General features: G+C 33.5%; 1 protein-coding gene across 1 annotated transcript; it reads right to left on the reverse strand.

Annotated features, from left to right (window-relative positions):
• Positions 1 to 506: 506 nt before the first annotated feature.
• On the reverse strand, positions 507 to 12,690 carry LOC123699383 (gliomedin-like). Its single transcript, XM_045646325.1, has 17 exons — positions 12,296 to 12,690; positions 11,600 to 11,776; positions 10,943 to 11,120; positions 10,419 to 10,598; positions 9,955 to 10,131; positions 9,544 to 9,662; positions 9,090 to 9,231; positions 8,793 to 8,863; positions 8,378 to 8,597; positions 4,444 to 4,635; positions 3,750 to 3,847; positions 3,256 to 3,375; positions 2,782 to 2,940; positions 2,247 to 2,324; positions 1,216 to 1,287; positions 876 to 1,052; positions 507 to 669 (listed from the first exon to the last, which is right to left on the reverse strand). Exons 1-17 carry the CDS (start codon positions 12,572 to 12,574, stop codon positions 598 to 600), a joined length of 2,511 nt encoding a protein of 836 aa, XP_045502281.1. The 5' UTR covers positions 12,575 to 12,690; the 3' UTR covers positions 507 to 597.
• Positions 12,691 to 12,952: the final 262 nt, after the last annotated feature.

Here is a 12,952-nt window from a genome sequence, read left to right on the forward strand (position 1 = left end):
AACTCCCAAGCATAGCGTGTTGGCAAATGTTTTGCGAGCGTCAACTCATTCCTAATTTGGAAGTTTTGCTTTTTTTTGTAGAGTGGTTATGACAATCGATTTTGTCACAAATTGACCATTTATTTATGTGATATTATATTGTGTCGATTAATAAATTCTATTCTTTGTACATGTACATATACATAGAAATGTGTGTATTATTTATTATAATTCAACGAGCCTAATTATACTAAGAATAAATTAATTATACCTTATAATAAAACAATATAATATGAGTACTATTGATCTTATTTATGTTGTATTTTATCAATTAATTATAAATGGTTTACTAGTTAGGTTACCTAGGTATGTTGTAGAGTATGTAACTTCTATGATAAATTAAAATGTAATACACTATAAGGTAATACATAGATATATTATTTTATGTACAATAGATTATAAACAATCTTGTTACATCATCTCATTATGTAAAAATGAAACAACAATTAAGTTATGATTATTTATTTCAAATTTACAAAATTACTCCAGTCGTACCTAGTTCAAACATACAGTAAAAAAATACATTAGGTAAACATTTCAAAAAAAGTTTTGTCTATTTTATGGTCCTGGCAACTCATTATACCGTACAGGATATGTCAATTGATTGCCCCGGTCCCAAGAGTATAATTCCTGAAAAAAGAAAAAAAAATAACTTAATATTATATATATACTAATATGAAAAAAGCGCCATCTATGTTCTCAATTTAAATTACTAAAGAATAAAATTCAGAGACAGCTATGTAGTACAACCAACAAACACTAGATGGCGCTAAATTAAATTACAATGTCATCTGTCGGTAACTCGTGGTAACTCTTAGTATTATGATAATAATTACCTTATGCGTATGATCGTATCCCAGCTGTGTTGTTTTTCTGAAAGGGTTTGTGAATTGCAACGAAACTTCAACCGGTTTATTTTGATACAAATCTATTGCAACTGTTACTTTACTGTCTCGGTCTGTAGCCGAATCGAGAGCATAAAGCACACCGCAAACTATAAACATTTCGCCAACCTAAAAAGTAAATAACATTTTTCTATAGATGTTTTCATAAGAAAATGAACTATTCCATGAAAATTCGTGTAAATTAAAGTACTGGGTAGTAGAAATAAATTTTGTGTAATATTTTAATTCAGAATAGAATTTGGTGTAAAGCCAAAAACATCATAGAACTTACTTGTTTATGGTTCAACGAAATGTTCCAGAGATAATCTATATTTAAATCGTCTTTGATAGGATCAAAGTTTAGCTGAAAAGGAATACAAATGCTGATAAATACAAAAATGTAAATTAATGATATTTGCTGACTATTGGCCCCGTTTGCTGCCGTTTGAGTAACGTGATTGAGTAACAGACAGACAGAGTTACTTTCGCCTTTATATTATTATTAGTTTGGATACAATACATTATAATGAAGTTATTGTGTTGTCTACTATTAAAATAAGTTTGTACTTGTCTTTTGTTATCAAGGAAGAAAATATAACTTATAATTTCTATGAATATTTCTTGCAATATTGTATGACAAAATATATATTGTACCTAACTAACTATATACGATCAGACTAGGAGAAAATTTTTATATTAATTGTTAGTGTGTAATATTTTATGCTAATGAAAACTTCCGGTGATCCCAGGTTTCAATGTGACCTAATTCTTATTGAAGAATACTTGATTACTACGATAGTTCTCGATATGCATGATTGCATTATTATTTGTCCCGTCTTCTCCCAGGTGACCCGTATTAAATAAAACATTGGCTTTAGGTAAAGTAAAGATTACGTAGTTTTTTCGTAAAGATTAGGTACTATAGTAACTTTCTAATCCGACTAATATTATAAATGCGAAAGTTTGTGAGGATGTGGATGTGTGTGTTTGTTACTCTTTCACGCAAATACTACTGAACCGATTACAATGAAATTAAGCACCCATATAGAGGGTAACTTGGATTAACACATAGGATAGGTTTTATCTCGGAAATCCCACGGGAACGGGAACTATACTTACGGGTTTTTCTATGAAAACGCGGGCGAAGCCGCGGGCGGAAAGCTGGTGGTCAAATATTTTTAAAAGTCGTGCAGTAGCTTTTTAATTAAATCGTACAAAATTTAATAACCTCTCTTTTTTTAGTATTAGTTCAGAAAGTCAATATTCTTAACTCAAGCGGTCTTAAATAAATTAAACGAGTCTTCTTCAAGTCTGTAAGCATACCTTAGCAACAGCTGTATTATTGGATCCATCAATAGAGTAAATTGCCCATAGCCCGTTATCATCAGCGCTAAAATCAACCTGAAATATATGCATGTTTTTTGTACCATATTACCTTACATACTTAATATTACTAGTTTACCTCCCGCGGCTTCGCTCGCTTTATCTAAAACCTAATAAATTATATACTAAAACCTTCCTCTTGAATCAGTCTATCTATTAAAAAAAACCACATCAAAATCCGTTGCGTAGTTTTAAAGATTTAAGCATACAAAGGGACATAGGGACAGAGAAAGCGACTTTGTTTTATACTAAGTAGTGATAAATAATTACCTACTTACTTCCATTTTTCGAAATATTCTTTGAGTTTGATTTTTTTTAATGTTTCTTTATAAGGCTAAAATAAGTACCTACCTTACGTTTTTTACTAGAAGCGAATAAGAAAGAGAGTTGCAAGAATATATTATAATCATTCACTATACAGATCATTCTCTACAATTTATTTATTTTAAAAATTATCCTTCTTAATTCTAATTACCTGATTATGCTGTGCGGTATACAGCTTCCCACCTGCGTGGGGTAATTCTACAGACTTTATCCTGCTCTGCGTCAAATCGTATCGGATAATGTCTCCAGGTTGACCTGATTCGTTGGCTTGGTAGAAGAATGACCCGCTGTATACTATGTGGCCGTTACCCTGAAAATATATAACTTGAGTTGAACCTAAATTCTAATTAATACGATCGTGACAGCAAAAATTTTAACATTTGTAGAAATAATTTTAGAAATACATTTTGAACAGATTTTTCAACTTAAACCAGCCTCAAAACTATTTTAAAACAAATGTATCTTTTTACTGTATTCTATATCTATCTAAATCTAACGAAAATTGAAAACCAGTAGAATAATTAAACAAGAAATAATTATTTTATTGACACGATTCCTCTATATTGAATCCACAAAATAAACTTAACTATATTTTCGACATACCATTATAAATTCAATTACTTACAAAGAAAGGCTTCTGCAGCTTATGAAACTCGTCCACATGGTCTTTCTTAAAACTAGCTTTTGTTCGATACTCCCGAAGTCGCTCTACATCATTCTCTTGGGTTGTCCAAAGCTTTTCTTTCTACAATATGCATTCACAATTCTTGAATATTTGATTAGTAGATTAAATTTCAAGCTCGTAAGATTGAAGACACGTAAAAGATTCCACCACTGAATACGAGTTTTCATTTACACTAAATCACGAAAGAATGCTCTAGCTCTATGTTCTTTTGATGTAAACGCACCATAAGACACTAAAAGAAACACTATCCTCTGCTGATACAAAATCTGAATAAATGACAAAGTAATGATTTACATAGTTACTGTAAGTTATATTAAAATTTCCAACACGCTCAACACAACAGAAAAAATTAATGATTAACTAAAAATTTACTTATAGAATGAAAAAAAGGAAAAGCAAGATTAATTATTATTTATGGAAAAAATGTGGTTTACTTGAGTTTCAGTAGCATTAGAATCTCTTAGCCAGGCGCCGAATAGCTCATCTTTGTAACGATGATACACCGGCTTTCCGATCGCGTAAAGTTGACAATCTGTTAGAAAATAAACATAATACAATTTACTTGCAATTCATCAAAAATAGAGATAAAATAATATCAGAGAATTTCGAGTTAACGGAAGAATGTATATAGGTAGGTAATCTAGTGATAGCAATAGAAATACGTCTTTCATTTGAATTTAACTCAATTTTCTATTTAAGTTATTCATCTAAGCAGCAACGTAACTACGAATGTAATAACCATTATTATAATTTATAACAATTTTCCAACTCATTGGCTTGCAAATGTGATAAATATTAAGATTTTTACACATTAGAACACCAAGAAGACCAGTAACAAAGCTTCTTCGCGTTTATTATGCGTAACTAGCTTTCCGCCCGCGGGTTCGCCCGAGTTTTCAGAAAAACCCGCATAGTTCCCGTTCCCGTGGGCCTTCCGGGATAAAACCTACCTATCTTATGTGTTAAATCTATGTTACCCTCTATATGTGTGCTAAATTTCATTGTAATCGGTTCAGTAGTATTTGCGTGAAAGAGTAACAAACACACACATACACATCCATTCTCACAAACTTTCACATTTATAATATTAGTAGGATAGGATAGGGCAGGATTTAGCGTTTCACTTACTAGTGTTCCTCCTCGGCTTATACCCCGTAGTACCATTCATAGTTGATATTAGAAGCAGGGCTCTATCACATCTTGGACAGCTTGGACACTTCTGCACCTGGCAGAGTTCCTCGTAAGACGTGAGGGTTGGTGGTCTGGACCCGTACTCCATTGGCTGCTGTTGGACTGGCATGTGCTGGTTTGGACCGGGATCTGGAAGTTTTGAATATTCTGTTCCTTATATCTATATATATATCTGAATAGTTTTTACATATTTATCTTTATATCACTTTTTACTTTATTAAAGAAAATGTTATTCGTGTAACAATAAATGGTAATGTACTCTAGGAAGAGCGAGATGTTCTAATAGACTACAAGCCCGCATAGGAAAAAAATATGGTTCAAATGAACCACCAGGGGACATATCTAGAACGATAGAAGAGCATAAAATAATAAGATTCATCACTATGCCGTCACTTGTAAGCTGTCCAACTGAGTGCAGATGAGAATTGAAAAGTACAGGTAGACTCGGTAAATTTTGGTCATATATTTTTGTACGGCATTCTTAACCATCGATAGATCCATTAAAAATAATAAGAAACCGCTCAGTGCCGTACAAAAATGGTGGTCCACAAAGTCGGAATTTTTATTTAATTTCCGAGAGTTACCGGGGGTAAATTTGGTCATTTGACCATGTACGGCATCTGTGTCATACTATGCCTATACTGCTTTTAATCCATTATTCCGCAACGCCGTACAAAAATCATGGGGACAAGGGGAAAAAATCGAGAGTTGTAATCCCCTCTCTTTCCCCACTCCAGGGGGTCATTTGACACAACACGAAATAAATTTATTTTTAAAGTATTTTATGCATAGATAATATTTTTTCATGTGCCGTACATTTTCGTTGGTTCAAAGGGGAAAAATCTGAAAAAGAAAAAAATCCATATAACGAAATGTTTGCTTTATATTTTGATAATAAAATATAAATATACATTAATATCAAGAAGCTCGAGGTGGTTAATTATCACCAGTCAGGTGGAATGGACTCCGTTAAATTGATGAACTAATAAAGAAGCTATGAACGAAAAGATGTGAATTATATGCAATCAGCCCATGAATACAGGTAAAGTCCCAAGCAAATGCTAGTAATATGTACATATTCAAAATGTACAAGTAAAGCGCTTTCAAATGATACCAAACACGGTATATTTATCTTAACTTTATTTTTTACTCTGTATGTTTTGTCCGCTAGAGGGCGCCACATTAGATTTTATGAAACCCCATATAGCCTTTAGCTAGCTGGTCACTGGTTATCCAGTGAATAATTCAGACGCTTCTAATGATATGTCATTTGTCGAATTCTGATAAGTAGTTTAGAAGTTACGAGGGAATAGATGAATATACATACATGACCTGTCAAAATCATAACCCTCCTTTTGCTTTGCCGTAGTTGGGTAAAAATATTTTAATGCCGTACTGTATCAAATGGCCATAAAGCACCCTTAAAATTGTAGCTTTCGTCGCTTTCATCAGCCTAAAAGATGTGGTCTGCACAAAAATGTACGGCATCGTTTTTTCCTAATTTATCTATGTTAATACTATTTAAAACAACGAATAAAGTGTAGAAAACTATTATATTTCATTAATCTACGATGTTTAAACTTTTTTCTGTTTTTGCATTTCTCTATAACTTTTTTTAGAACGGTTTCTTTTGAACGGCAATACTATACAACAATTGAATTTTACAATATCATGTTAAAAAAAAAGTTCCCGTACAGGGTCAAATGACCTTACAGCTCTTTATATCAAGAATTCGATGAAATTAAGATGATTATTGGTATACATTTAAAAGAACAATTATTTTTTGACGGCATTGCTTTTAATAGTACTTTTGAGTGCTAGATAATGTTTTGGAACCGAAGCCGTACTTAGTCAAATGACCCCCTGGAGTGGGGAAAGAGAGGGGATTGCAACTCTCGATTTTTTTCCCCTTGTCCCCATGATTTTTGTACGGCGTTGCGGAATAATGGATTAAAAGCAGTATAGGCATAGTATGACACAGATGCCGTACATGGTCAAATGACCAAATTTACCCTCGGTAACTCTCGGAATTTAAATAAAAATTCCGACTTTGTGGACCACCATTTTTGTACGGCACTGAGCGGTTTCTTATTATTTTTAATGGATCTATCGATGGTTAAGAATGCCGTACAAAAATATATGACCAAAATTTACCGAGTCTACCTGTACTTTTCAATTCTCATCTGCACTCAGTTGGACAGCTTACAAGTGACGGCATAGTGATGAATCTTATTATTTTATGCTCTTCTATCGTTCTAGATATGTCCCCTGGTGGTTCAATTGACCCATATTTTTTTCCTATGCGGGCTTGTAGTCTATAACACAAGCATTTAAATGCTTAAAAGGATGTCTCAATGACTGATATAATTGTAAACATATTTGTTACTGAATAAATATATTTGATTTTGATTTTGATTTTGAATGAAGAAACAACACATATGGATGTCAGGTGATGGAGGTGATATCACATGTGGTATACAGGGTTACTTGTAAAACACCAGCAACCTCGCAGGACAAGATAGCTAACATCATATGTAACAACATTTGTTCTACGACTTTTGGCATAACGCAATAAATTATTTTTAAATGATTTTTTAAACTTTTATTGTACTCTCTTAACATTTGTAAGTCTATGTTCTATTCATTATCGGATGGACGACGCGACGCCCCCTTCCCCCTCTCGTTCGCTTCTTGTTTACGTAATTTTTGTGAGGCGTAGAGTTTATAATATTCAAACGGAAAATTAAATGTACATTTATTTTTGTATGAAAATAAAATCTAACAAATTATCAAAAGTCGTAGAACAAATGTTGTTGCTTATGATGTTAGCTATCTTGTCCTGCGAGGTTGCCGGTGTTTTACAAGTAACCCTGTATATCTGTCAACTGTGGTGATATGCTTAAAAAAATACCTTATTTCAATTATAGTTTCAATTCTTAAGTAAATTTATATTACAAATGGCTTTAAGTATCTGCAAAACTTATTCTTTAGATTTTTTACTATCGAAATTCAAAATAGTTTGGAAAATCCAAAAGTGCACGCCTCATAATCTCATCCTTTACAATAAAATTGATTATTTATAAAGAGTACGTGACTATAAATATAAAAATGAAATAAAATAAAACATTTGGAAAAGTAAAGAAAGCGGTACCGTAATAATTGAGCTATTTTTTCTTGTGGCCCCACCTAGATGTGAAACTGCTCAGGTTTAAGGGACTGACTACCAACTTATTTTTTTAAACCTTGGCTTATAGTATAAAGAATCGAGTTTATAATGGTGAATTTTGAGTACACTATAAAAAAAAAAAAAAGTCGATATTTTTTTTGTTTATTTAATAACAATTAAACCACATCGAATCAGACCCTGAAAAATGAAAGGGTTCTATTCCTGAGCATACTCAAGCGTAAGAGAAAAAAAAAGACTCGATTAGTAAAGTATTTCGGTCGCTATCGTGTTAACAAGAAAAAGGATCCGCACATACAGACACACGGACGTCCAAGACAGAACTTTTTTAAACTGTTTTTTAACTAGTTTAAATAACAAAAATGACATCAAAAATATCATGAACGTTAAAAATAGTGTTTTTTCTTAATATGTGTGTGTATGTATTATCTTACAAGTGCAATGTATGATACATAAAGACATTTTAAGTTTGAAAAATCAGATGTTTTGCGCGAAGTGACAGTAGTACCCACCTCAACGCTTCGCTTATGAGGCGTGCAATATAGGTACGCTAATGATCGATCATAATTATTCTGACTCTAATTGAAACAAATTTCCTCAATCAGACAAATCGTCCATGTCTATCTATCTCTCTCCATACTATTAGTTTATTATGATCAATTTATAAGGTAACAGAACTTTACTTACACATCAAACGAATATGTCCCTTCACAGTCTGGTTATTAAGCTCATTCTTGGCTACACAGCTGTACTGTCTAAGGTCATGTTCTCTAACATTAGGTATCTCAAGTCTCATAATCCACCTCCAAGTATCTCCAGTGGTGGACACTTCAGTTTTTAGTCTGGAACCTTCTATGGTCACTCCGTCTACCTCCCAGGCGAAAACTGGTTCTGGCCATGCTTGCACCTAGTGAAAATCGACTTTAGATTCCCAAATGTTAGTACTTATATAAATACAATGATTCAGTTATATTGACGAAATCTTTATTACACACAATTATGGTAAAGTTTAGTACGATAAAAGAAAGATTAGTTTGGCTTAACTTACTTATTCATTTATATGTATAATTGTTACCACTATAATATTCCAATACATTCTTACCTCGCATTCTATTTTGACGCTCTTATTAAAAACGTAGACGATGTTATTTGGTACTCGTATATATGGACTAACTGTAAAAATAACAAAAGTAACTATCAATATTTGTAAAGGGCAAATACAACTGTATTTTTAATTTATACCTATAAGATTTTTTAATTAAGGTTATGAAGAAGTTTTAACGGAAATTCTTTTCTTAATTCTCTTTAGTTACTCTTATCAACATAGTTCATATTGTCATGCTATAAAAGCGGTGTACCTTTGTAAGGAAAAAACAAAAGACATGCGATAAATACTCACAATGCACTTCAACGTCAGTTGTCTGGTTGGCTGGTGGCTGCATCCCGTTGTTGGCTAAACAAACATACTTCCCAGTATGCCATCTCGATACATGAGGTATATTTAGGACGTGACCACTTACTGAAGCATCACGCCATGAACCCTGGAATGAGAAAATTAAATGACTCTTGAAATATTGTTGTCTTTCATTCACGTCGTAATTGGCGATTTTGTGACATGATTTTTGTGTCTAGAGATAATTGAGAGGCTGTTTTATGATAGTGATAGTAAGGAATTCACTTTAACGACTCTTGTAGTTACTTGCAGTGGCAGTGCTACCCCAGATTATTTTCTTATGTAAGAGAAAAAGAGGCCTTCATGCTCTTTTTGTAAACTAACGTCAACAAAAATAGTTAAATATATTCAGGGCGTAAATATAAGCTCATTTCCTAGCTCATGTAATTATTAAAAGAACCTGTATAATTGGTGTTCCATCAGCTCTGCGCCACTCTATAGTGGGTTCTGGGAACCCTTTGGGGTTACAGTCCATACGCATCGTATCGCCTTCTCTGACGATCAAACGTGGGTTGTCAACTGTAATGTAGAGTCACTTTTTAGAAGTCGTTAGTATATAAAATGTATATAGTCTATCCTAGTACTTCTTATTTACATTTTTTTCGTTTTTTATTGCTGAATATTTGGATTGGACATTGTCAATTCTAGTTGCAGGGCTCAAATATGATTTTGATAAAGTTTCTTTTTCACACAGTTTCGACAATTTGGCGTATTTCTATTCTCTCGTTTATGCGATTTATTTAAATTATATAATGAGCTTATAAAATGAGGTAGAAGGTAAGGCTCCATATATAATATTTTAGTAACTTACGTGCGAAAGATGGTGGAATAAACAGTTGATTCTCCTTAGTATAGTTGTATATGGATAACCCAGGCATCCCCGGGAGGCCATCTTTGCCATCATTACCACGCATTCCTTTTGGTCCTTGAGGGCCTCTATCGCCCTTGGGCCCTCGTAAACCGGGAGGGCCTGTTGCCCCTGGCTTACCTTATGAGACAATAGAAAAGATTTTAAATTTTAAACAATAGTAGTTGGACAGTGTAATAAATACATGTTTTAGCAAAACAGTTTAACAATTTCCTAAAGTTGATTCAAAACAGGATTACAACTATTTTTTTATTTTTGAAAATATAACATCACTACACAACACATTTCAGATTTCATTTCATTTTTATTTCATTTATCATTTAACACATCAATTAACTTTTAACAAATAAGTAAAGTTTTAAATTGTTGAAAAACATATCAAATATTTTTTCGAATTTCATAATTACCATCTTTGCCATCCCTTCCGTTTTTCCCGGGACTGCCATCATGACCGGGAATACCATTTAGTCCATCTTTACCGGGAGCTCCGTCCGCGCCGTTTCTTCCAGACAGTCCATCTAATCCCGGCTCTCCAGGCACACCATCTCTGCCATCTAACCCTGGATTTCCTGGGAATCCCCGCTCTCCTAGAATACGTATACGCACGTATTAGTAATTATGATTATTTATAAGTTAGTATGTTATTTATAAGTTAGTATGTTATGTTATATGTTTGTCTGAAAGTGGAGAATACAATATAGCTAAAAGTTCGTCTTTCTGTACACGTGTAAAATTACTGTGGAAACTGGATGCCTTAAAATAGAAAAGGAAATAATCACGGAAATAGAGCGAAGGAGGAGCGGAAATTTTCCTGCAACTTAATACAAGTGTATTTGGAATGTATACGTTACCAATAGCTATATCGTGTATGGTTAATTTTGAAAATATTGGAAATTAATTTTTCGAAAACTTTTTTACATAATTATGAGACCTTTTGGTCCGGTTGGTCCTACGGGGCCTCTAGCACCATTTTGTCCCGGCAGTCCAGGCAACCCTGAGTCCCCTCTCTCTCCTTTCGGCCCAGGGTCACCAGTCGGTCCCTTTGGCCCTTGCACACCCGGGGGACAGTAATCCTGTGTTGCTTTACAGAAGCCCTGTACGACGTTATACTGAAACATATTGTTTTTCGGCATGACATAAAACGTAATGTTTATAATATGGTCCACTTGTTGAAACTTTTTTAGGTCGGTTAACTTAGACTTTTATCTTAACGAGTATTGCAAGAGAAAGCGTTTTAAAACAAATTTATTATTCAGCAAACAATGAAAAAGTTCATACCTCCAACGCGGGTAAGTAGGAAATGGATTTTATGACTACAGTTTTGGTTCATAAAAACACAAAGATCCAATTATGAAAACCATATCATGCTTTGCCCATTAATAACTCGTCCCGGATACGTCCGGGTTGATCCACGATAAAAATAAATCAAAACATACACTTTTTTCTCAGGAATGTAACTTTAGTCTGGAGAAAGAATTTTTGAAAACACAAAATGGTCGAATATCGGTTTCGAAATCTATTTATTACAAAAAAAAATCTTTCCCATTTATAACATTAGGGTCTATGTGATGTACACTTAAATACTTACAGGAACTCTAGAATAGCTCGTAAGCCACACCCAGGTGTCACCACCAGGAGCTGGTCCCTTTGCACCAGTCTTCTTCATCTCTGCTGCATCTTTCTCTTCTAATTCCGCTCGCATTTTTGGATTAAAGAATTCTACATGTGGTGCTACCGTGTTGTCATCTTGGATTGGCGATGGCTTCTGGAATGTTATAGATTTAATTTATTTACGTATAGAGTATAGAGTAAAAAAGTAAAACGATTATTATATAACTAGCTTTGCACCCGCAGCTTCGCCCGCGCAGTTAAAGAAAAACCCGCATAGTTCCCGTCCCTGTGGGATTTCCAGGATAAAACCTATCCTATTTCCCGGGGTAAAAAGTAGCCTATGTCCTTTCTCGGGTATCAAAATATCTCTATACCAACTTTCATGCAAATTGGTTCAGTAGTTAAGGCGTGATTGAGTAACAGACAGACAGACAGAGTTACTTTCGCATTTTTAATATTAAGTATGGATAGAAACGATGAGACCGAAGTTAAATTAAAATATAATAGTTTAAACACGTTTTAATTTTTTTCCGTTACTAAACCGTTATCGGTGAAATATATTTTTAGTTTATTTATAAGCGCTTTAAATGGAAGTCGAGTTTAATAAATTCGAGTCGAGTTATAACATTCCATTAGACAGATATTTAATAATATAATCTAGTAGACAACTTACCAGCATAGCATCTCGTTTTAATCTATGCGTACTACAACTAATTTCACTACAGTACGTCCTAATTTTCTCCTCCAATTCATTGTCTATCGCTAATTTCATTAAATTCCTAGCCTCTAACTCTACATCTATACTATATTTCCTATCTTTATGTTCTATATAACTGTACGTGTGTATAAGTAATGATAAAACACCACAAGCACAAGCGAAAATTGAGAGCTTTCTGCAACACGGTGAAACCTCGGCGGCTGTTAACTTCTCTTTACACTTTATTAGCTTCATTTTTCATTTTCTCACTTTCACTTTCACCGTCTTTAAATTTACAATCAGCTTTAATATCTCTATGATTATCTTTTACTATTTTCGATATATCATCAATTGTATTAAAGTTATACAGTCTTCCAGTAAGGATAGTTTGGAACTGAGTTATCTGTAATCCGGACCAATATATTATATATAGGTCTTCCGGTATGATACGCGTTGCACAATAAGCAGATAACCAATTGTGTCCTAGCCATTTAAGTGATGGAGAGATCCAATCGGACATTCGACAGACGTGCGTAAGGGACCAATTTGTAGTTTAGATGAAAAATACTTAGTATAATAATTGAAAGCGTGTTTGATTTAAATTCTCCGTTGTTCTGAAAGTGTATTATTGAT

This window comes from Colias croceus, chromosome 17 (genome assembly GCF_905220415.1).
Source record: "Colias croceus chromosome 17, ilColCroc2.1".
Taxonomy (NCBI): Eukaryota; Metazoa; Arthropoda; class Insecta; order Lepidoptera; family Pieridae; genus Colias; species Colias croceus.